The sequence below is a fragment of the Actinia tenebrosa genome, unplaced genomic scaffold (assembly GCF_029948245.1).
Source record: "Actinia tenebrosa isolate PJP-AT-01 unplaced genomic scaffold, QUT_ActTen_1.0 PGA_scaffold12__29_contigs__length_12842862, whole genome shotgun sequence".
Lineage (NCBI taxonomy): Eukaryota > Metazoa > Cnidaria > Anthozoa > Actiniaria > Actiniidae > Actinia > Actinia tenebrosa.
In genome coordinates, this window is record NW_028292572.1 from 7,289,472 (window position 1) to 7,313,719 (window position 24,248).

At 37.5% G+C, this 24,248-nt stretch overlaps 5 protein-coding genes across 9 annotated transcripts in view; 3 read left to right on the forward strand and 2 right to left on the reverse strand.

Annotated features, from left to right (window-relative positions):
- Positions 1–2,960: 2,960 nt before the first annotated feature.
- Positions 2,961–6,953, reverse strand: LOC116296847 (potassium voltage-gated channel protein Shal-like). The gene is made up of 3 exons (XM_031704954.1): positions 5,827–6,953; positions 5,076–5,184; positions 2,961–3,635 (listed from the first exon to the last, which is right to left on the reverse strand). Exons 1-3 carry the CDS (start codon positions 6,951–6,953, stop codon positions 2,961–2,963), a joined length of 1,911 nt encoding a protein of 636 aa, XP_031560814.1.
- The window catches only part of LOC116296840 (uncharacterized), a 49,268-nt gene continuing 30,112 nt past the window's right edge, over positions 5,093–24,248 (forward strand). For both annotated transcript variants that reach the window (XM_089028084.1, XM_089028083.1), the window contains exons 1-2: positions 5,093–5,217; positions 13,492–13,608. The gene's annotated coding sequence lies outside the window, so the exon portion shown is untranslated. The remainder of the gene's footprint in view (positions 5,218–13,491; positions 13,609–24,248) is intronic.
- Positions 7,246–24,248, reverse strand: part of LOC116296838 (uncharacterized) — a 32,747-nt gene continuing 15,744 nt past the window's right edge. For both annotated transcript variants that reach the window (XM_089028081.1, XM_031704938.2), the window contains exons 2-12: positions 17,975–18,057; positions 17,258–17,512; positions 15,422–16,798; positions 14,397–14,816; positions 13,632–13,754; positions 12,701–12,928; positions 12,096–12,185; positions 11,931–11,978; positions 11,498–11,629; positions 10,416–10,961; positions 7,246–9,747 (exon numbers count right to left, since the gene is read on the reverse strand). In XM_089028081.1, the coding sequence (XP_088884207.1) occupies positions 9,146–9,747; positions 10,416–10,961; positions 11,498–11,629; positions 11,931–11,978; positions 12,096–12,185; positions 12,701–12,928; positions 13,632–13,754; positions 14,397–14,816; positions 15,422–16,798; positions 17,258–17,512; positions 17,975–18,041 (3,888 nt within the window). In that variant the 5' untranslated portion in view covers positions 18,042–18,057 and the 3' untranslated portion in view covers positions 7,246–9,145. The remainder of the gene's footprint in view (positions 9,748–10,415; positions 10,962–11,497; positions 11,630–11,930; positions 11,979–12,095; positions 12,186–12,700; positions 12,929–13,631; positions 13,755–14,396; positions 14,817–15,421; positions 16,799–17,257; positions 17,513–17,974; positions 18,058–24,248) is intronic.
- Positions 18,832–21,450, forward strand: LOC148912161 (actin-binding protein IPP-like). Of its 3 annotated transcripts, none has more exons than XM_089028087.1 (3): positions 18,832–19,187; positions 19,443–19,662; positions 19,923–21,450. In XM_089028087.1, the coding sequence occupies exons 2-3, from the start codon at positions 19,509–19,511 to the stop codon at positions 20,303–20,305; spliced, it is 537 nt and encodes a 178-aa protein (XP_088884213.1). In that variant the 5' UTR covers positions 18,832–19,187; positions 19,443–19,508; the 3' UTR covers positions 20,306–21,450. The 3 variants fall into 3 exon arrangements, 2 of the variants coding, with proteins under 2 accessions (XP_088884213.1, XP_088884212.1); XR_016119401.1 differs by lacking the exon at positions 18,832–19,187 and having other exon boundaries at positions 19,210–19,662; positions 19,923–20,835; positions 20,938–21,450; XM_089028086.1 differs by lacking the exon at positions 18,832–19,187 and having other exon boundaries at positions 19,210–19,662.
- On the forward strand, positions 21,705–23,461 carry LOC116296845 (BTB and MATH domain-containing protein 38-like). The gene is made up of 2 exons (XM_031704951.2): positions 21,705–22,250; positions 22,511–23,461. The coding sequence occupies exons 1-2, from the start codon at positions 21,974–21,976 to the stop codon at positions 22,804–22,806; spliced, it is 573 nt and encodes a 190-aa protein (XP_031560811.1). The 5' UTR covers positions 21,705–21,973; the 3' UTR covers positions 22,807–23,461.

Below are 24,248 nucleotides of genomic sequence, written 5' to 3' on the forward strand. Positions count from 1 at the left end.
TTACATCAAATGTGACACTCAAAGCAATTTCTATCAATTATTATGTAGGATATAAATGTCTGTAAAGGTAAATATTGACAAACAAACCATCAATGATAAACTAATTGATCTATAAAGCGCGACATCAGATGTATTCAGTGCTACCGTGGCAACGACAGCAAGAATGACTGGCATAAGCCCTTTAAACAAATAGAAACAAAAGAAACGCTTAAAAAAAGATACGCTTAACAAAAAAGAAAGAAAAGATTAGATAATGAAAAAAAAATTCTTAAAAATGTTCAAAAATTTTAACCAGTGAGGCAAAGTTCAAAATGGGCAGAAAGATAAAGTCGCGTGTTTAATTCAGTGATTTACTATGGATGTCATCAGTATCAATTAGCTTTTTAACCTTGTTCAAACAGACCATAAATGGTTTTTCTTAACTTTAAATTTCACTTTAAAATCGATCAAAGTTTGTTGGATGGCTTTGTTTATAGCTAAATATATATTCGAAAAAAATTAGGCTTGGAATCAAATTTTTAAAATGGATGGCACATTAACATTATAATGACAATCTTTATAAACATTGCGTCCACCTATGGTTAGTATCGTATAAGACATCGACAGGGCAGAAAAACGGGTTCCACTTTCGACGTTTATGCGTCAATAAGCTGTATATTTCATAAACAGGCTCTTTTGGGGCTGATTGACAAAATACCAAAATTTGGGGAAATTTAAGGAATGTGTATTTGAGATATAACGCCCTGAACGTTGGGAGAGATGATATTTTGATCAGCACAAAAAATAACATTTTCGCTAATACATCGAAGTAGAATTGCTCGAGGTTAGCAGAATTTTGTGAAAAGTTTAAAGCACAAGAGACACGAATGAAACACTAAACGTTTTTTAGGGTGGAGACATACAAATGGTTTATATGATTTATCGTCGTCTGTTTGCCTATGAGTCATTTCATTATCTACTGACTCAAAGACAACTTGCCGGTAATCTGTAGAGATAGCATATTACCCGGATAAGATGAATCATTCTGCCTTAGGGTCTCTGGATAAATGCCTGCATTGATATTCTAGAAAAGGGTCACTGAAAAAAAATTACATCTTTCATTAACTATGTTTCACATTTAATATGAATAATTTGAGCACCACCACCACCACCACCACTATCACCACCACCACCACCACCACCGCCACTATCACCACCACACCAACCACCACTATCACCACCACCACCACACCACCACTATCACCACCACCACCACCACCACCACTATCACCACCACCCACCACCACCGCCACTATCACCACCACCACCACACACTATCACCACCACCACCACCACCGCCACTATCACCACCACCACCACCACCACCACCACTATCACCACCACCACCACCACCGCCACTATCACCACCACCACCACCACCACCACCACCACCACCACCGCCACTATCACCACCACCACCACCACCACTATCACCACCACCACCACCACCACCACCACCACCACCACCACCACCACCACCACCACCACCACCACTATCACCATCACCACCACCATGTTACAAGTTTCAATCTGACTCCAGATACAAATACAGTAGTAAAATCCTTTATTCACTCGTTAGAGCTTGATACTTGTTGCTTGCGCTTACACGTGTTCTCTCTTATATCCCTTATCTCTATTATACATGTCACTTGATACTATACTAAATAATGTCACACAACTAACTTATTGAAAGCGTGACAGTTCATACACTTCACAACTACCACCACCACCAATACTACACCACTACCACCACCACTACTAACTCCACCATCACCATTACCATCGCCATCACTATAACCGCCACCACAACTACCACCAATACCAATACCACTACCACCACCACTACAACTCCACCATCACCATCGCCATTACCACCACCATCACCGCCACCACGACTACCGTACTAGCACCAACACCACTTCAACTATCACCACTACTACCACCATTACTACCACCACTACCACTACCAACTCCACTACCAGCACTACCACTACCAGCACAACCAGCACTACAACCACCACACTCACCACCATCAAAATGCATGCTGAATTCAAAGTGTAAATCCAAAAATATGTTTAACATTTTTATTAGATAACTTGGAAAATATTTACTGAGAGATCTAGCAAGGCTTATTATATTGACAATGCAGCTACCGTATTCAGTTACCATCATCTAATTGACGTCCACTACTTAATATTTTACGATATATGGTCTTTTATTTATCCAAAGAGATTAATGTGGCTCGTAGCTCTAGTTTATGAAAAAAACTCTCATTTATGACTTTGAAAAACTTAAAACAACTGAACAAACAAAGAAACGATTAAGAACAATACTGTTTAATAGAATAATAAGGTGGAAATATATTGAAAATTGATAAAAACTGAACAAAGAATTAAAAACTAACAATAAAAAAACAAATGATATTAAAAACAAAAATCAAACCAACAAGTAAACAACAACAAAACAACAGCAACAAAAATCAACAAACAAACAAATAACCTCCAAAAAACAAATAAACGCAAAGAAAAAAAAAATTAAATGAAATAACAAAATAAATAATAATTAAATTCTTCATTGTTGACAAAATGTTTTCCATATCATTCCTTGAGCATTATTTTGTTTTCTTTAGCGATACCTTGAATATATAACATAGAGCTAAAACTATAAACAGGCTTTTAATAAAGAACTTAGGGGATGAGTAAACCACGGTAAAGGTGCATTAAAATCATATTTTTTCTGAGGTCGTTCAGCAGGTTCCGCTGTTCCGAGGTCTACCAACACCCAATAATTATTTAAAATATTTTTAAAAATTTGATTGATTGATTTGGTTGATTTAAGTTTAAATATTTTTTTACCCTTTTTAATGAAAAATGTAAAAGATAAATTTTACATATCTATTTTAGTATAAAGTTTTTATGATATCAAATTGGTGTATTCCATTCATCCGACAGTTGATCATAATCTTCATTGTCTTGCTCTTCGGTTTCACTATCATTCTGCTGGTCAGCGGTTTGTAAACTAGTGCCATTCTCCTGGAACGATTTCAAGGAAATACTTTCATGGTCACCGTTTGCTGAGTCATATCCTCTACGCTTTCGTGCGCATGGCTTTCTTTCTGCAACCGCGTACCCATTACTCGTTGGCTTCATTGAACTATCTTCCCTTTGAGCTTCACTCGAGCTTCTTGCGCTGAGATTTCTGTTACTAAACCAAAAATTATTCCCTTGGTCGGGTGTTCCAGGATATTGTCTTGTTGGACTAAACCTAGATCTGCCATGTACACAACATTGGTGGATTTGGACAGGTTGGGCCTCGGACATTTCAACAAAAGTAGCTTTAATAGTCTCATCAGATGGAAAATCCGTCGATTTTTCCAGCGAAGACTTCATTTCTTGAGTCACGTGGTTACTCTCGTAACGGTCATTACAGCTGAGGTCTATAGCGCTTGACTGAGAGGCATGTGACGTTAGACCAGCAAATTTCTTGAAGTTCTTTAGGCGACTAAGAGAAGCAATTGAGGTGGCAAATCTCTTTGTTAGACCTTCAAATGGTTTCTCGTCTTTATTGCGGCTAGCTTTCTTTGAATTTGCATTGAGCTAGAAAAATAAATAAAGGATTTGAAGTTGAAAGTTTTACCGGAATTTATCAAACTTTAGGGGAGCGAGGGTGGTGTGGAAGCTGTGCACTCGCCTCTCACCTCTTGCGTCTAATGGGTTCAATAGACCCTTTTGGAGTTCCAAATTACCGCTGTGTTTCTTGATTACAGACTCATTTACTCAGGGTTAGCCTCGATTTTGTGCAGAATATTCACGTGTCTCAGTCAAGGTCCGTCGAATTTCAAAGTGTTAGTATTGTTGGAGTTGTGCATTCTTTACTTTACTGTTGGTATTTGTGAATATTTAAACACTGATGCGAGGCTAACCCTGTGCAAATGAGTCTGTAATCAAGGAACACAGCGGTAATTTGGAACTCGAAAAGGGTACATTCCTGGATTCAGTATGAATAAAATAAATAAATAAATAAATGAATAAATAAATAAATAAATAATTAATTAATTTGTTTATTTATTTATTTGTTTATTTATTTATTTATTTATTTATTTATTTATTTTAAATAAATGGGATTTAACAGTGGCATTTCTACAGAGTAGCTATTCATCCACTGTAATTCCAATTGGAATTTAGGAGTTGATTTTTGCGGAGGGAGGAAAGCCGGAGAACCCGGAGAAAAACCCTCGAAGCACAGGAGAGAACCAACAAACAACTCTACTCACATATGACACCGAGCACGGTGGGACTGAATCAGTATCACATGTGAGTAAAGTTTGTTAGGTCTCTACCTTGATTCGAGTGTTTTTGTCTGGGCTCTCCGGTTTTTCTGCCTCTGCAACTAAACCTAACACACTAAATTCCATAAAACTATCAAAAAAAAATTCGAAAAAATAAACAATGAAAAACAAACAGACAAAACAAACAAACAAAAAACACATAAAACACACACACACACACACACACACACACACAAAACAAAACAAATGAGACAAACGAAGCAACAAAACAAAAACAAAATCAACGAAACAAAAAAAAAAAAAACCCAAAGAAAGAAAGAAACAAAAAAACAAAAAAAAACAACAAAAAAACAAAAAATAAATAAATAAATAAAAAAATAAAAAAGCAAGCAAAAATAAAATAAACCAACAACGAAATACTTAAAAAATAAAAATGCAGTATTGGGGTTCCTGTGAGTTTGCAACATGGCGTCTAGAATGAAAGGTTTGTTTGAAAACTTGAACCAAAAGTTATTTCTTTGTCTTTTAAAACCATAAATTGCTAAAATAATGCTACAACAATGTAGAGAAGTGCTTGTTTTTCACTGCTTGCAAACATAGGCGCAATTTGGTTAGATTTAGCAGTACTTTTTAGCTAGTTTTTCTTTATACCAAACAAAATGGCCGCTATGTATTTTTGTTGTCCTTCGAAAATTCCAAAGAATTCGTACTTAAACAGTGGGTTGTACAAGTTATATTTTTTGTTTACCCTTTCTTCAATGATAGGGACTGGAAGAGCAAGTAGAACAACTCCTGCCAGAGCACATGCAGATCCGATGACTTTACCAAAGAATGTACCTGGATATATGTCACCATATCTGTGTGGAAGGGAAACATTGACTCCTTTACTAGTAAGTATTGGCAAGCTAAAAAATAATACACGTGTTTGGGAGACTTTTTTTTATAAATAGAACTATTTTTCAATTCTTAAAATGCCTTTTTCTTTCTTGATTAAAAACTCTTTTACTCCGACGAAGGACTAGCGTCCGAAACGTCAGTAAGTTTTTTCATCTTTTCACGGTGTTACATTTACCCATTTATCATTACTGTTTCATTAGTAACACCGACGCAGCTCACACTAGTTTTTAACTAGTTATGTCTTCTGATTAGAAACTCATTTATCCAGGGTTTGACTTATTCATAGTATCAAAATTTCACAAAATGTGAAAATGCACAACTTCAACAATACAAACACTTTGAAATTCCATGAACCTACACTAGAACACGTGAATATCCTGCATAAGATCGACGATGAGCACCCCTGAGCAACAGAGAATTACCTGTTACCTTGGTTACCCAGTGCGTAAATGGAATTGTTTCGTTTACGCATGCGCCAGCATATTATAGTTGCGTTAAACGGCTAAAATTTGCTAGCGAATTAATTTCTCGATTATTGGTAACTATGGTTACGTTCAGCATAAATTTCATTCATTATTTACGATGGTGACGTCACAACTTACCCTAAGGTTGTCATGGTTACAAGTGTGTACCAGAATGCTGCAGGAATGCTTGTGAATCCATTAAGATTTTCGCTACCTCCATCTTCAGCCACGAAAATTAATGTGGAAAACATGACCATTAGGGCAAGAAACGAGAAGAGGATTCCACCTAACTCTCCAGCAGCCTGGCCAATCGATAGTAACAAAGTTTGAAATTGTTCCGAATGCCTTGCTAATTTAATTACCCGAAAGATTCTAAAAATGCGAAGAATAGTAATGATAGACTGTAGAGCAGTATTGTTAGTCTCAATCAGCCGTTCCATGATGCCAAAATAGTAGGGCAAAATCCCAATCAAGTCTACAATGTTCGAAAAATCCTTGATGAATTCTCGTCTATCGGGACAAGAGAATAATCGAGAGAAGAACTCAAGTGTGAAGACCGCGACACAGAAAGAGTCGACGCAGAAGAATTCGGCCTCGAAGTAATCCCCACATTTCCTGTTTAAAGCGCACTCCAACGTTTCTCCAACTATGATACAAATATTTATCACCACGACTAGGACGAAAAAGTAGCTGAAAATAGCGGCTGCTAAAGAGCTTTTAAAGTCAGTTAAAAATTCATGCAACTTTTCTCGGCCACCGAAGGCGTCTGGAGCCTTTTTCTGAATATGTATTCTCTCCTCTTCGAGGTTGTTTTCAAAGTTTATATACTCACAGCAACACTCAGAGACAAATGATTCCGGAATTCCAAAGAATGCGAGCTCATCGCTTATAGATTCCATACAATCTGGCGTCGAAATGTGAAACTTTCCTGTCCGATAGAAGTCAAGAATGTATTTGAACATTATTGGATCTCGATCGAAGAAAAATTCATTCCTTTTTTCATCGAAGAACTGTGTTTTTCTATTTCCTCCGAGTAAAGTGTCAGGGAAGCGAGCCAAGTTCTCTTTAAGAATTTCGAAGTACGTTCCACCAACGTTGAAGCGAAGTCTGTGATCATATTTAGATATTGTCTGTAAGTTTTTCAACGAAGTGTGAACACCGGGCGCAGACACGATTCCCCCTAATCGAAAAACTGCCTTACGTTGAGTCTTTGGCGATTTTGTATGGTTTTGTTTTGAAGGATTGAGCTCACTAAGTCTATCCATTTACGATTATTTCTTCTTCTAACAAGGTTGTTCTTCAGTCGTCAAGAATCAGACCAGGAATAAGACCAGTTGCAAAATCCATCATCATTCTATACCATAAAATGTATTAATGATAGAAGACTTGCATGTCCACACAGTGGGTTTGTTTAACCATTTACACAATTTTTATCGATATCAAAAGATTTCCCCGCAAAAATGGTTACCAAAAAACGCATACACGTTTAGATATTTAATCTTGTAGTTTTCCCCCTCGAATTTATAAAAAATATATCAACAACAAGCTTCGTGTATATTTGAATATGATATAATTTTTTTATTTCAGTAACAAATAACGCTTCGTACTGTTAATTCACTCGATCATCGGGTTTTGAATTTCTGTTGGAGTTCCATTGCAATTTAATTCTCCCAAAACCGCAACTTTCAAAAAAGGCGATTCACGTCTCGAATTGTTAATAACACTTAATATTTCATCGACTTGATCACGTGCGTATGTAAACGTCAACACTTAATTATCCCTAACGACTTCAAAGTTTGAAAAATCTTCCATAAACGCCGCTATATAAGCACGTGCTTGATATGTTTGCATCTATTCAAATAAGCGTTATTTCCAAAAAGAAAATAATAAAACTCACACACACACACATATATATATTATTTAATGATGACATACTGTGGTCATGGTTATCATTTCTCATAGAGATATGTTTCTAAACTTCAAACGGCTTTCATAACATTTCCACGACTAGAATAAAGGGAGTTCCTCGCATGGCGCTTTCGCTGTTTCATCCGTGCCACATAATTCTACACAAGGTCATGTTAAATTCAGTTTTAATTTAATAAAACAGCTTAATTTTAGTTCGAAATTATATTAACTAATTCAGTCAAAATCTTGGATTTTAAGATGAAATGATTAATGTGATGGAAAGTAAGGAATATAGATTTTAAAGATGCAAACTAGGTTTCTACAAGCAAATTTTTCTCGAAAAATAAAAGAATAAAATATCCGAAAATTCCTGGAATATTTTTCCCAGAAAAATTTGCTATAAGAAATGTAATTCATATATTTATAATTATCCAAGCAGCAAAAAACACCATATAAATTTTGCTTGATAACAGTAAACAAGTTACCCGTCTAGATTTATAAATGACTTGAAGGCTCCCGCTGATAGCAGTACTATTGTTCCTGAAGGGATTACCCTGCTTAAATAAAGGTTTTCATTCATTCATTCATTCGTGAAATATGGCATTTAAGTGAAGATTTCGGATTTCCTATAAAAAACTCTAAATTGGTTAATGTGTGAAGTGAATGTATATAGATGTTTATCTGGTGTTGCTTGGCTAGGAAAAGATGATTAAGATATAATTTAGGTGATAAGACAGCAAACATGTTAATGTTTTAAATGAACCTTATTTATACATGAACTTCGATTATAGGACCTCGTTTTAACGGGAGAAAACTCTTAAAACGTTGATATTACACCATGCATCAGACGTACTACAATTACCATAATACCTTGCAGACTTTCTTATTCTCAGTTATTTAGTATAAATAATTGTCTTTCAAATGGTATGAGGAAAAAATACTTGAATAAATTGAAAGAAAATTCGCAAAGCATTCTGGTACTAGTAGTAGAAAGATGACTCAAGTTTGTAATCTGGTTTAATCCCTGGACCCCCAGACAGCAGAGTTTTTCTTCTGTGCTTCGAGAGTAGTCCTCAAGGTTCTCCTTTTCCCACAACATATGTAAGAATCCGTTGCCATGTCCTTACAACCATCACAGAAGTTATTAATAGATCGGACGATTCTGGGACAACCAACTTCTAAAGAATATTTCAGTAGAATGGCTTGTTCACGCTATAAAAATCGCAGATATTTTAAAATTTCAAAAACATTTTTACCAAATTTTTAGGTCATATCGTGGTAAATAATAGCACAAACTAAGCTAAACCATTTGTTTTCTGCTACAAAAACACGGAAACAGTTTGAAAGAAAAACGGTTTCAAGCGCGTGCTTGTTCCGTGAGCGAGCAATTCGTAATTTGTTGACGTAATTTGTTGGTATGCCCTCCTATTTTCCACTGCCCTCGACCAATCAGGAAGTGAGAAAAATTTACATATAAAGGATAGCTGTCAAACTGAAATCCTTTGGCAAGCTTGTGAAGGTCACAGTAACAAGAAAACATTATTCAACACTATAAAATAGGTACTTTCACTGTAAATGAGACCAGTTTTGGCTTGTCTGCACAGTACTTAGACACAAACCCAACCTCCGAAGGATCGAGTTCCCAGTTGTACATAAAGAATTCATCAAGAAGACCATTAAATGGCTCTTTGTCCGGATAATGTCCTCCTATACTAGCCCTGCTCCAATCAGTAGACAACCTAGGTCCACTTTGGTTATGAAAACTTGCTCTTATAAGACCGTTCACATAAATCTTTGCATTTCCGGTCTTCGAGCTATAGGTTCCGGTCACGTGACTCCAAAGTCCTTCAGGAATCGTGACCTCATTGGTTAAGGCATCAAATATGATGCCACCCTTTTTGTCTTTACTTTGCCAATGGACTTTACCGTTTATTACTTCTAGGTTGTATACGTTTTTATTGTCATCTTCTAACGCCTGGAAGATCGAGTGTACGTTACTTGTTCTGTTCAGGTTAATCCAGGCAGATATGGATACTGCAGATGTTGGTTTGCGTCGGTATTTACTGGAGTTGAGATAAACCTCTGCGTCATCAGATTGAAGGTCCAAGCATGCGCCACACTTGTCGCAACCGCTGGCTCGTACATATGCACCTGCAATGTCAAAAAAAAATTAAATCTATGTACGGAGTAGTGTGGAATGTTTCATATAAATGGCAAGTTTTTAATAGAAATCTAACGGTTTAGGATGAAGGGAAGAATAATAATGAGATCCCCATTCATTCCACTCATAACCTGATATCAAGCAATAGAATACTTTCTGGTCGATAGTACATGATGGGCAGTGTTTGCCCATCATTGTTGGCTGATAATGAGATTTATAAAACTCATTCAGAGTGATACCAAGCAATAGAATACCTCTGGTTGATAGCACATGACGGGCAGTGTTTGCCCATCATTGTTGGCTGATAATGAGATTTATAAAACTCATTCAGCTTTTGATACCAATCAATAGAATACCTCTGGTTGATAGCACATGACGGGCAGTGTTTGCCCATCATTGTTGGCTGATAATGAGATTTATAAAACTCATTCAGCTTGTGATACCAAGCAATAGAATACCTCTGGTTGATAGCACATGACGGGCAGTGTTTGCCCATCATTGTTGGCTGATAATGAGATTTATAAAACTCATTCAGCTTTTGATACCAATCAATAGAATACCTCTGGTTGATAGCACATGACGGGCAGTGTTTGCCCATCATTGTGGCTGATAATGAAATTTATATGACTCATTCAGCGTGATACCAAGAGGTTCTTACCTCCTTTAATGGTTGCATTGTTTTGCAACCCCGACTGATCATCCAATCGATGTGTCGTTCCATTCCAGTGCTGGAATCCATAATGCAAAATCATACGATTAAAATCACACTTCTTGTACAACGCTGTCACCTCTTCCGGTGAAATAACCCGATCAAACATGTACACGTCATCAAGGAACGTCACGTGACTGTCTCCAAACTTCTTCCCTATTCCTGTGGAAGTAAAATCTTGAGGCAACCCTTCGTTCTTTTTGCCGACTTTCTCAAGCTTCAGCTTCCCATTAACGTAGATCCTTGTGACCCCTGTCTTTGTGTCGAATGTTCCCGCCAAGTGCGTCCAGTGCTTTTTCTTGCCAGCGGTAGACTTAGTGCTCGTAAAGGAGCTTTTAGTTGAAGAGTCACTTTGGTCAAACCACCGAAGAGATCCAGGGCTTTTGGATTTGACCCACATTGATATTGAGACTTCTTTTGTGGGTTTTCTCTTGAAGGATGCACCGTTGTAGGATATTTCGCCTTTCTTCAGGATAACGCCTCGTCCGCACGTTCCTATACAAAGGAAAAAAAAACATAAAATGCAATGTAAAGATTATTTATTTTGCGTTAAAATATAGGGAGAGATACTGACTTCGCCTCCCTGGCCAGAGGCTCATTACTGAAGTACTCAACGCTAGATCGAATTGGAATCAAGCAGTTGATTTTTACGGAGGAAAGAAAACTGGTGTGCCCGAAGAAACAAAACCCCTCGAAGCACAGAAGAGAACTAACAAGTAACTCTCTACTCACATTTTGTCCTCAGCTCCCTTCACAAAAATGAACTTTCAAATTTCAATTCGATCTCGGCTGCCTTATCGATTGGGTTGCAAAACCTGTTAGAGCATTACGCCTTCCACCCAGGAGTGGTAGATGCATTAGATTTTCATACGACAAAGAGCCCGGTGGGACTAGAACCCGGGTCGCATTCATGAGAGACGGCGCATTAGCATCGCTCACCACCCGCTTTTTCCTATGACATGTTTCGGACACATCTTCCTTTCTGCTTTCTGTTCATGTTGATCTTTAAATCATTAGAAGTTACGACAAACCTAGATTCTTGGTAGTCACTGACGCTCCATTGCTCAGCGTTGCGTCGTTGTTGTTGTTACTTTGGTCTTTTACGATGTTCTTTTTGTGAGCTCCTTCTTCGTCAAAATCTAAATGCATTACTGCGTCTTGGTCTGAAAAAGGAAAACAGGAAACAAAAGAACAGCTATTGTTGATGGAATTCCAGTTGTACACTGTGCTATTCCATTTATTCACAGTTTTTCCTCCTTTCCTGCCTGCCTGCCTGCCTGCCTGCCTGCCTGCCTGCCTGCCTGCCTGCCTGCCTGCCTGCCTGCCTGCCTGCCTGCCTGCCTGCCTGCCTGCCTGCCTGCCTGCCTGCCTGCCTGCCTGCCTGCCTGCCTGCCTGCCTGCCTGCCTGCCTGCCTGTCTGTCTGCCTGCCTGCCTGCCTGCCTGCCTGCCTTCTATTCACTCACCCAAATGTTTAACCAATTCGCTTCTTTTTGCTTGAGCTTCCTCGGTTTCTAAAATTGTTGTCAAAATAGCTTTTATTAATAAATTCTTGATATGCAAAATGTTAAACAATCTTACAAATTGTACAATTTTGGGAGCCGTAATGTATTAATCCCCTATTTACGTACCATTGTCTGTGTCATCCTTGCTCACTTCATTCTCCTTTACTTTCTCCTTTCTTACATTTTCGTCTTTAACAGCATTCTCTGTGGACTCCTCTAAAATTGAATTAAAAATAACAGATTGATTGATGTTATGGTGAAACTAAAACTATGAATAAAACTAAAAAAATTAAATCTGAAATCGGGAATCTAAAAACTGGGATCTGAAAGTTGCAAGCTGTATACAGTCGTATTTGTATATAATTGTATTTGTTAGCCTCTTTCTATAAATACTCCTTTCAATAGAGGCTTTGCACCATCACTTAACGGCAGCCATGACACGAGGCACAACAATAGTCTTTTCCTCCCAGGGCAGCTGAATTTATTCTCATGAAAATCAGATTAGATTCAATATACCGTTTGCAAATGACGTCAAAGAAGCTCAATTTCGAGGACAAAACAATATAATCTTAATCGCATGAGAATTGGAAAACTACTATTACGGACTGAAAGGGGTTGCCATCACATGATGGTGCAAAGCCTCTATTAACAGAATGTACTAAGCAACCTCTAGCCTCAGCACAAACACATCATGAACAAAAGAGATGTTTGTAACCAAGTAGATATTTTACCCGCATCATGAAGAGATGCTTCTTCTTTTGGATCGATCACGGGATCTGCCACGTGTGTTTCAACGGGTTGTCTCTCGGCATTGACCAATGGGACGTCAGGTACTCCGGGATTCAGCCCAGGTTCCTCTGTTTCCTCGGGGGAAGCATATTGTTTCTGTGAGCTGTAGATGTCATCATCATTTCCTTCATCTTCACGTAGTCTTACATCAGAATCGTAGTCTTTGTATTCTTAAAGAAAAAAGAAAAAAAATTAGAATAGAAAAAGAGATGGATGAAGATAGCGACAAATACTGTCTAGTTCACATGGCTTTTACTTGAATGACTAACATGTTAAACGCGCACGCACACTTCAATGCGCTCTACCATGGAGAGTTGGTTTACCAAGTTTGAGCATCATCCACTAAACCGCTCAATTAATTTACCGGCTCCGTAAAATAGGCTTATTAGAAACAATAAAACCGCCCACAACACCGAAACAGCGACTCGCACTCATTAGACCGATGTCGCCAATTACGCTTCTTCATGTAATTAGGCTATTGTTATCGTGGCAGTATAAATATGACCAATCTGACTTTTATTCTTCACTTGACTCTGAAGATGACTTCCGCTCAGGTTGTCGAAACGTCAGTCACATCAAACAGTCCTTCTCAGGACTACATCCACCCGGATGATCATAATACTTCGATTAACATTTTAAGATTGATCTATTACAAAAACAATTTGCATGAAAGAATGTTGTTTTTGGTTGTTTTTTTTATTTAATTAATATTTATTCTCATTGATTGATTTAGGACCAAGCCCCCAGATGCATTGCTGCCATGTCGGAGATTCCGTTCTCGACACCGCTATCCGAGGGTTTTTAAAGACTGTTCAGGAAGCTCGGCTGAAGGCTGAAGGCTAAAGGAGAGGTTAGTCGGTTATAATAGTGTACCTTTATAAAAAGGCCTTGTATGTCTTGAATGGTGGAAACGTCGCCCATATCGATGCCGTTGCCTTCTTCTTTCACCACCCTCTCGGTAGGCATCTCCATCAATATACCTATCCATCTCGGAACCTTAATAACGAAAATAATCCAAAATAATCTTAAAAATCAAATAAATCAAATAGATAAAAAGAGAACACTCAAGCGAATGTAACCGAGTGGAACCAGGTGATGTGCGCCACTTAACGTTAGCTTGGGTCCCACTATCATAATGTGAGTAGACTTTGCTTGTTGTTTCTCTACTGTGCCTTGCATGAGGGCTTTCACCGAATATTCCGATTTTCAAGACCGACAAAAATCAACACTTCCATATTCCGATACATTTCGATTAAGGAACGAGGACCATAGCTTTTAGCTACTGTTGCTACCATCCGTATAAAATTGTCGATTTATTTTCATTTTGACACAGTATGAAATAACACTGTTTAAAGCCAAAGTTGGATCAAATAAGAATATTAGCTGAACCGAGGTTGAGGTAAAAACTGGATCGAATTGGCATAGCAGTGCATTGTGGGGCTGCTTTACATAGACGCCCGCCATCTTGGAAGTATATCCCCTAAAACAGCCCAAAAATGCACTGCAATATGCCATCTCGACCCAGCTCTTTTCATCAACCTAGGAACAGCTAATAAATTCTTGACCATGCTTTCTGTATATTCCAAACTGAAAATCATTTCTTTGTTCTCATTATTCTTATAAAAAAGGATGTCATACTTATATCCTTCAAGTCGTCAAAGATTCCCGGCGATTTGCCATACGTGTCTTCAAAAGACCTATAGGTGTCATATTCATACGGGTTTTTTCTCATCCGGGAACGTGTGAAGTATCCCCTACGGTGGTGATGACGTCTCCTCCCCCTACGGGGATATTCCTCTTCAATCGAATATTCCTCGCTCACTTCAGGTATAGAATGTCTTGCTTCACCGGGCTCACTTCGTAGTTGCGAGGAATAGGGCAGGAATGTCTGAGTGACTGGTGATTGAGAAAACATTGCGGAGTTTTGGTTGGCAGGATTCGCTACCATGGGAACAGATAGGCCTGTTTGGGCTGGTAGAGCTTGCGATAATGATGAAGGTACGCCTACTGGCTGAATAAGCTGTTGCTGTTGCAGCAGAGGTAGAGCTGATGTCAAACCTGGAAAGATATGTTGAGAGTGTTAAAGCTACACCATACCTTGACAGAACTACCCATATATGTAGTGAGTAACTCTAATGTGTATACACCGAATCCAAATATGGCGACAAATTTGAATAACAATTGTTCTGCACTGACCAGCCTCATGTTCATGTGGAAACATAAAAGAGTTTTCACATGTATGAGAGGCTAGTCAGTCGCTAGTCAGTCCAGAACAATAGTTATTCAAATTGGTCGTCATATTTCGATGGCGGTGTATATACAAAATTGAATAAACTTTGTCGGACTAAAACTGTGTTTATATCATTGAAGCTAAGATCGAGAGTTTTTCTAGGTAGTCAATATCATGAACATTTGGAGAGTATTTGTATACAGATACATGCACGATATGAAGAGTAACAAAAATGCCTTCTTCGGTAACGTGAGTCGATGTTTCGCACAATCGCTGCAAAACTGCAATATGCATTACATTAGTCTCATTATGAGTATTATTCTGAGTATTGTTTTGGTTGTAACTGCTCAGAACGATGATTCTATAACATGATTGCCGGATAATCCCTTCACTCAAGAAAACATAAAAAGGCCCAATTTACAGTAAGTCGTACCTTGCCGTTGAAGAAGAGAGGAATACAATGACGTCTGCCCATCAACAAGACTTGACTGAGACAGCAGTGGTTGTTCAGACTGACCAGTTAACAGTTGCCCAAGAATATTCTGCGTTTGTGACAAGACAGGTTGAGCACTGGATAAACTTGATACAAACTGCTGAGCCAAAGGACTGATCTGTGCGGGATCGCTCGTAAGTCCCGTGTAGGGCATCATTAGCTGGCGACGTTCCCGTGTTTTATAATTTTTGACGGGATTCTTTCCGACCTCGTCATTGTGCTTGACATTAAATTTAGCTTTTTGAAATATTTTTCCATTTCTTAAGGCTATTGCAAAAAAACGAAATCTCTTCTTATTGTCCACTTCATCATTTGACGAAGATTTAGTGCTTTTTGAATTTCTTCGTTTTTTATAATTATCCGTTTTCAAATTATTTTCATTCCTTCTACTATTTGAATTCCTTATTTTCTTGTTAATAGAAAGTCTTGCTCTTGCGTTATCATTTATCCGCTGTATATGTAATGTTTGTTTTGTTTTAAATTTTCTTCGTCCATGTTTATTTTTCCTATGTGGCAAAACCACGTGAGGAATACATAGAGTTTGCTTAACTCCGGTTGATTTTGTTGGTGTGTGTGTGTTTATTGTCTCAGGTTCCATTGAACAGCCAGCGAGAGTCTGCGTCGACATCTTTTTCGTAGGTTTGGTGAGTGGCTTTTGCATCGGAGCTTTGTTTACATGCTTTACATTTGGTTCTTTCTCAATAAATCCAGTCTGTGTTGGAACAACTCGAACTTTAGGATGTAAACCTGGCCTGTAAGCCACACCCTTACATTTTTCTTTTGTTTTCTCCATTTTTTTCCTTTCTTTAATAGCCTTTGATCTCGCGGAGGCTTTAGTTGGTGATGTGGACGCAGACTTCGTAGTAGTAGTAGTAGTAGCTTTTGTTGTTTTATTTTTTCGATCGAGAGTAAAATGAAAAGGAGTTGGAGCATAGGCTTTCCCAGGTTTTAAGATTGCTCCATTCTTTTTCAATATTCTAAAATTAGCAGTATTATCACCCTTTGTGTAGAGAGGATAATGAAGTAAGCCTTTTGTAAAAGAGGTTTTTTGTCCCATCACTTGCTCTTTTCCTTTCATACGTATAAATTGTTTGCTGTTCTTTTCTTCCGACTGCTGATTATAAGGTACAGTTTCTTCAATGACAACAACAGCCTTGCTGTTTTCCTCTTTTGCACCCTGGTCTGGTTTTTGTTGCGTTTTCTGTGAGTTATTTTGTGTTTGTGGTAGGATCCCATTCATCCCATTTTTCCAGATTTGTTGTGCTGTGATAATTGCTTCTTCCAAAGCTTGCCTACGCTTTCCTTGTTTTTGTATTGCTATTAAAAAAAACACTACAACTTAAAATATGTATACACCATATAATTATTCCCCGAATATCAGCAACTTTACATCTAAAGGAATTAGCGATACTGATTATAATAACTTAATCTTTGTCTTTAGAACTAGAGCCGGTCTATGTCTGAAATAGCACCTTCAAGAAATTTCTAGCTCCAGTTAATCATTACTGACGACTAAAGACTGTGATGGAAAAGCTCCGCATCAAAAATTCAAAACGTGTAGCGCCTGAGCTGACATGATAAATAACATGTATAATAATAAGAGGCACCCGATGTCATCATGTTGTCACCCAGACAGCTAAGATCTTCACTTTTTGCCTTCCTTCACGCTCATACCACCATAAACCTCTGAAGCCAGAGACCAAAAACCTAGATTTATTTGCTGGTCTATGTGGCTGCCTAGAGATATTCATATATAGAATATAACTCTAGTCTTACCAAAACGTTTTTCTTCAGGATATGCTCTGTTCTTTTCTCTGATAGCATTAGAAGGGAGTACAGCAGGTGCAGGGGCGATCTGGGATGCTGGTTCTATTGCCCCTGCAGGAGCCACCTCCGGAGCTCTATCCACACTACCAGCAGGAAGCACCACAGGTGCAGGGTCTATGGATGGACCGGGGAGTATACGAGGTGCAGGGTATGAGTACAGGGGATCGCTGTCATCCGTTATATCTAGACGACGAGAGAAGGTCCCTTTAGAATCCAATGAAATAAAAAAAAACTGTTAAACAATAAACTCAAGGAAAGTTTTTCATGGCTTTCCAAACACGGGAGTAAAATGACAGAATATTTTGGTGTCACCCACTCGTTGGCTAGTGCAGCTTAGTGACCGTAAAAATACAGTGTCGAAGCATTTGTTAGATGAGGAAAGACCTCAATATATTTATAGCTGCACATAATTGGTTAAACTAGTGCCGTCTTTTCCGTCACGTGACCGCGTCGTAAGAAATCTGTTCAATAGTTTATCACAAATGCATGTATTTTAAAAGTAAATTGAAAGCAAATCTTGACAAAGTTCATGGCTATTAATTCGATGCGCAGACATACGATAAACCAGATGACCATTTGTCATGAACTAATATTGGATTTTACTTCTTGGGTTGACCAGTCCTGTGTCCACTAATATGGAATGGTAAAGAACTATTAACAGCTTACCTCCTAGAACAGTGAAGGTGAGGACTGCGAGGACTAAGCCAATATATGTGATACCAAGGTTTCTCATGTTAACCTACAGCAGACTGAAAAAAAAAGGAATACATCAGTTAAAGCATGCATGCATGCATGTCCCCCTCTCCCACCCCCCACGAATCGCCATTTGGCGTATGACATGGGAATAAGAAATTATTATAAATGTCACCAGGGCACGGGTTCAAATCCCGTTCAAGAATCAGAATTTTTTCTGAGTCTTTCAATTTGCAGCTGCATAAGTTTCTTCATATACTGTGAGGATCAGCTCAATTTGATACATTACAACCACAGTATAATACTCTCATACATAATAAACTCTCTCCGGCAAACTCACTGACTTTTAATACATTTTTTAGTTTTATTCTCAAATTTATATTGTTCTGTAGCATGTGAAAGTGCGTCGTTCTAACCGCTGATATCTTAGACAGAAATCTTAGACAGAAATTCGGTGAATATTTTAGAATAGTTTTAATGTTTATTAAGTTGACGAACGCTTAGGATAAGGTCAACGCTTGAACTTCACATGAGCCGAACCTAATTACATCAAAGAAGACCGCCTTGTTATCCATTGTTGCAATTAGGTTCGGCTCATGTGAAGTTCAATGTTTGACCTGAGCCTAACATGGCGCAAATACGGTTTCCCAGGCCGCGTTAATTATTAAGACAAGTCTTATTCTGACGGTCATACGTTAGTCATGAGATCTAAGTACGTGTCCTATTCTGACCTTGTTTTACCTTGCATTTGACTAACTCTGTGGTCATGCCACGACAGGCTAGCTATGCACGATGATAATCAATATTATTTCTACCTCTAGTAAATAAGCAGTTGAATATTTGGTGAAATATCATTTAAGTGTTGCATCTTTACTGACTTGTCTGGATGACTTTGACGCCAAAATCCGTACATGTGATTATTTTGATCATAATGAAATTGTTGGAAGGTTCGAGTTATAATCAGTTCTTGGAAATATTTTCTATTATGTAAATAGATCAATAATTCTATGATGTATAATTCGTGGAACTCAAAGGAATAGGTCTAGTACTATATCGTCATATCTGATTATCTTTGAATTTAAGTCAATTTCTACCTGATTGTATGTCTAAACGAAATAGGTCAATTGCTTTTACAAATTTTCACCTTGGTTGAATTGGAGCTCGAAGCATTATTAAGAAGTGAAGAGTAAGTGATTCTATTTCTTACAAACACTTGACATAATATGTGTCTGCATAGTTCAGAAACTTATTTCATGCTGTTAACTATTGTGTAGGAATGCCAATAGCCTGTTTTGTTGATTTCCCCCCTCTGTAATTATAAGTGGTTGAAGTTACCAAAAGTTTTCAATTTCGTGATTCTTGTTCCCACTCAACAAGAGCCAAAAAGATGGCACAGGCGAAAAGCAATAATGATGAAGGTTATGACTTTTCATCTTGTCAGCACTTCAGTGATTTGGAGCTCGTCGTCGAAAACACCAAGTTTAACGTCCATAAATGCGTTCTTTCGATGTCTTCTCCCGTGTTTGAGAAAATGCTTACGTTAGATTTCCTTGAAAAGGACGCCAAGCAAATAGATCTACCAGGGAAGAAAAGAGCTGAATTTGGTGCTTTTCTAAGAGTGATTTACGCAGACGTAATTTCCCAAGGAAAGCAAATCAACGGTAAGTGTGGTATAAAAAGTGAGAAAAGTCGAAATAAAGAAACGTTATGAATGTTCTCCGAAAAAACTGAATATTTGTGTTAAATTTACGAAAATATCAACCTTTCATGATTCAATTTGTTATTTTGCGAACACTGATTGCCAATTTGGGAATCAGAAACTTATTTAAAAGATTATTGGATCCTTTTCGAGGAAAGCAATTCGCCAACTGAAAATCTTTTAAAAATTCGCTTAATTAAATGTATTAAAATACATTTGCAGAGGAAAACTATGAGTTTCTCCTCCAACTTGCTGAAGAATACCAAGTCAGTAAAGTAAAACATCTGTGCTGCAAGTTTTTAATCTCAAGTGTTGAAGAATCTAATTGTCTTGGGATTTATAAAGTAGCGGAATCCTACAATCTTGAAGATGTAAAGGAAAAGTGTGCAGAAGTGGCATCTCTCAAACCGTGCTGGGTTTTGGAAAGTTCTGAAGAATTTTGTGGGTTAAAAGCCGAAAATCGGATGAGAGTTTATGCCAAGCGAGCCAGATATTTAGAACGAAATGCCAGACGTTTTGATGAAACTTTAAAGGACAAGAGCTTTACACAGTGGAATAGTAGTGAAGACCAGGAGCCAGCACATTCTTCAGCTTTCTTCTGTTAGAGAATCACTTCGATAAACTGATAAACTAGCTAAAAAGCCACGTTGCATGAAAAACCTTCGGTTGTTTCACTTTCAAAGGACACGAAATTCCATTTTTCAATACCATTATTACACCTGATTTCAAAATAGTGCGAACTCTCGGGATTTCCAGTTTCGGTCGATCTTCGGCACTCGACCGACATCACTCGACGGCTTGGTAACCAGGCTAACCAGGCGGGTTACATATCTATCAATGGCAGTCATGACGAAAACCAAACTCGGGAACTGATCATGAAAGATATAAATCAGGTTTTGACAAGACCATAGACTTCAATATGCCATTTTCACTTGGGAACTGATCATGGAAACCATATCAACTGATCTGCGATGGAGGGTAATCTATCATCAGATAATTTATTGCTCCACAATTCAAGAAACATGCAGGGCTCTTTTCGTTGGCGAGACATTCGTGTGTAAAATAAGAAAGCTATATAAACAGCAGCAAGATGTCAAAGCACTTGGAAGACGAGGAAGGTACCGACTACTAACATGTGAGTATAAGCTTATTATACGTAAGGTTACGTTAGTTTACTTCAAAATTTTAGTCGGGAACACAGCCAATAAAATATTGTAAATTCTAAATTTCATTCCAGACAATGAAAATGGCATATTGAAGTCTATGGTCTTGTCAAAACCTGATTTATATCTTTCATGATCAGTTCCCGAGTTTGGTTTTCGTCATGACTGCCATTGATAGATATGTAACCCGCCTGGTTAGCCTGGTTACCAAGCCATCGAGTGATGTCGGTCGAGTGCCGAAGATCGACCGAAACTGGAAATCCCGAGAGTTCGCACTATTTTGAAATCAGGTGTAATCAATGCCTTTAATTTAATTAGTTTTATAACTTGTTCAATGCAGCTGTAACTCTTATTTCCTACTGAGTATCAAATTGAATTTTATATAGTTTTAACGTTTCTCAGCATCCACCTAAACCTTGCAAGAGAAGGAACAACGAGATTGATGGAGGGATGTTCAAAGAAGTACTTTATGATTTGGAAGGTGTAAAATTTAATTTTTAAACAAACTTCATATTTATATCTTCCACGCGCATAATGTGAGTAGATTTATAGTTTTACCTCAAATAAATAGTCGAATATTTAGTAAATTATATTTATCATTTGAGTGTTGCATGTCTCAGTTACGAACGACTTTATTTGTCTGGATGACTTTGTTGCCATGATACGTACATCAACGTTTTTTCACGTTTCAAATATTTTCGACGCTTGTTTTGCTCACAATGAAATTGCTGGAAGGTTCGGGTTATAATCAGTTCCTGGTAATGATTTTTATTCAATACTGAAGAGATTGAACTCGAAGGAATCAGTTTAAACTTATATCTACATATCTGACTATCTTTGAATTTAATTCAATTGCTTTTACAAATGTTCAACCTGGTTGAACTGGAGTTCGAATTCATCAGCCTCAAGTAAGGATTGAGTGATTTCATCTTTTACAAAAACTTGATTTAATATGCGTCTGCAGTTCAGTTCTTATTTCATGCTGTTAACTATTGTGTAAATATGCCAGTGACCTGTTTTGTTGATTTTTCCCCTCTGTAATAAGTGGTTAAAGTTACCAAACTTTTTCAATTTCGTGATTGTTGTTCCTACTTATCAAGAGCGAAAAAGATGGCACAGTCGAAAAGCAATAATGATGAAGGTTATGACTTTTCATGTCCTCAACACTTCAGTGATTTGGTGCTCGTCTTCGAAAACACCAAGTTTCACGTCCGTAAATGCATTCCTTCGATGTCTTCTCCCGTGTTTGAGAAAATGCTTTCGTCAGTCGGTTTCCGTGAAAAAGACGCCAAGCAAATAGATCTACCAGGCAAGAAAAGAGTTGAATTTGGTGCTTTTCTAAGAGTGATTTACGCAGACGTGATTTCCCAAGGAAAGCAAATCAACGGTAAGTGTTGGGTAAAAAGTGAGAAAAGTCGAAATAAAGAAAGATTATGAATGTTCTCCGAAAAAACTGAATGGTTGTGTTGAATTTACGAAAATATCAAACTTTGGTTCACTTTGTTATTTTGCCATCACCAATTTCCAATTTGGGAACCAGAAACTTATTTAAAAGGTTATTGGATACTTGTCGAGGAAAGGAATTTGCCAACCGAAAATCTTTCTTTCTGAAATTTCCTTTCTAACTAATATATAATATATTTGCAGAGGAAAACTATGAGTTTCTCCTTCGACTTGCTGAAGAATACCAAGTCAGTCAAGTCAAACATCTGTGCTGCAAATTTCTAATCTCAAGCGTTGAAGAATCCAATTGTTTTGGGATTTATAAAGTAGCGGAATCCTACAACCTTGAAGATGTAAAGGAAAAGTGTGCAGAAGTGGCATCTCTCAAACCTTGCCGTATTTTAGAAAGTTCTGAAGAATTTGGTGGATTAAAAGCCGAAAATCAGAAGATGGTATATGCCAAACGAGCCAGATATTTAGAACGAAATGCATATGCATAAATAAATCAATAATAATCGAACAAGGACAATCTGTCGCTCTAAAACTATCAAATTGAACTATACCTATGTACGTATATTAGTCCCTAGCGTTTACATTACTTCATTGTAATACGTATTAGTCACTAAGGTTTTATAGTATTTCACTGTAATACACTGATAGTGAGTCAATAAACTGATGATGGACGATGGATATCGTCCGAAATATCTTACTCAAAAAACTTCTAGTCATTCTTGTCGTATATAAACTTTTCGTCCAAAGAAACATATTTACATAAATAAATCACTTTTTATGGTGCCATGCACTGCAAGTTTCTAATCTCAAGCGTTGAAGAATCCAATTGTTTTGGGATTTATAAAGTAGTGGAATTATACAGTTAACCTTGAAAATGTCATGGAAAAGTGTGCAGAAGTGGCATACCGCAAACCGTGCTGGGTTTAAGAAAGTTCTGAAGATTCTTGTGTATTAAAAGCCGTAAATCCAAGGGTAGATCCAGCTAAAATTTGAGGGGGGCTAATTGAATTTAGGGGCAGAAAAACGAAAAGCCCGCTACTTTCACGATTTGTTTATTTAACTGAGTTTAAGGTGGTTGGGTACAATTTATAGCCGACCGCATCAAGCTTGTTTATTCGCTTCGTTTATAATATTGCTTTTATTTAATTACCATGAAACTTTCATCAAATGTTAAGCAATAATTGAAGATTATAATAATGAATTTTGTTTTGAAACAGCGTTAAACAAATCAAGGTTATTAAAATTAAGAAAAAAACAAATTCTGTGTGTTTCCCTCGTTTTATTTTCAGATTGCTTCATTGCATCATTACTATGATATATGACTTACAAAATATCAAAGTTTAAAAAAATTCTGTGCCGCAGATTTTGAGAAAATAATGCGAACATTTTTAAACCTCCATTTGACCTGTCAAGTTAGGTGCATGCATTGCAAGACTTAGTACATCAAGTAGCTTGCTCGAAACACAATAAGGCATTAGAAAAACGAAATACGATGCACCTAACTTGACGGGTCTTTTTTAAAATGTTAGAAGCAATCAATAAAACCCATCTTTTACGCATAGAATTTGTACATCCCATATAAATTATTACAGGATTTTCAAAAAAAGTGGGTTTTTACCCTCTGGTTACCCCCCAAAGACGCAAAGGATTATGGGGATGCGAAAGTCGAGAATACCAATAAAATACATGGAACCAAGTAACTTAGTTGCAAAGTACACAGAAACGTCCATCGACTTTATGGTTATGAGCTGTAAACATTTGGTTGGAGATAATATTTTATTAGCTGAGCAGTAATTTTTTTAGGCAGAGCTTTTCTCGCAAAATTATGACCAAAATTCAAACTTTTTGTTTATTTTCGAATTTCTTTGAATCGGCTAGGTAACTTTTTTTGAAAATCCTGTAATAATTTATATGGGATGTACAAATTCTA

Excerpts from the sequence above, each read along its gene's own strand:
- LOC116296845 (XM_031704951.2), top strand. The coding sequence starts at position 21,974 with ATGGCACAGTCGAAAAGCAATAATGATGAAGGTTATGACTTTTCATGT. Across the intron at positions 22,251-22,510 it reads CCAAGGAAAGCAAATCAACG|AGGAAAACTATGAGTTTCTC; the intron begins GTAAGTGTTGGG and ends ATATATTTGCAG.
- LOC148912161 (XM_089028086.1), top strand. The coding sequence starts at position 19,389 with ATGGCACAGGCGAAAAGCAATAATGATGAAGGTTATGACTTTTCATCT. Across the intron at positions 19,663-19,922 it reads CCAAGGAAAGCAAATCAACG|AGGAAAACTATGAGTTTCTC; the intron begins GTAAGTGTGGTA and ends ATACATTTGCAG.
- LOC116296847 (XM_031704954.1), bottom strand. The coding sequence starts at position 6,953 with ATGGATAGACTTAGTGAGCTCAATCCTTCAAAACAAAACCATACAAAA. Across the intron at positions 5,185-5,826 it reads GTAACCATGACAACCTTAGG|ATATGGTGACATATATCCAG; the intron begins GTAAGTTGTGAC and ends CCTTCCACACAG. Across the intron at positions 3,636-5,075 it reads TCCCTATCATTGAAGAAAGG|CTCAATGCAAATTCAAAGAA; the intron begins GTAAACAAAAAA and ends TTATTTTTCTAG.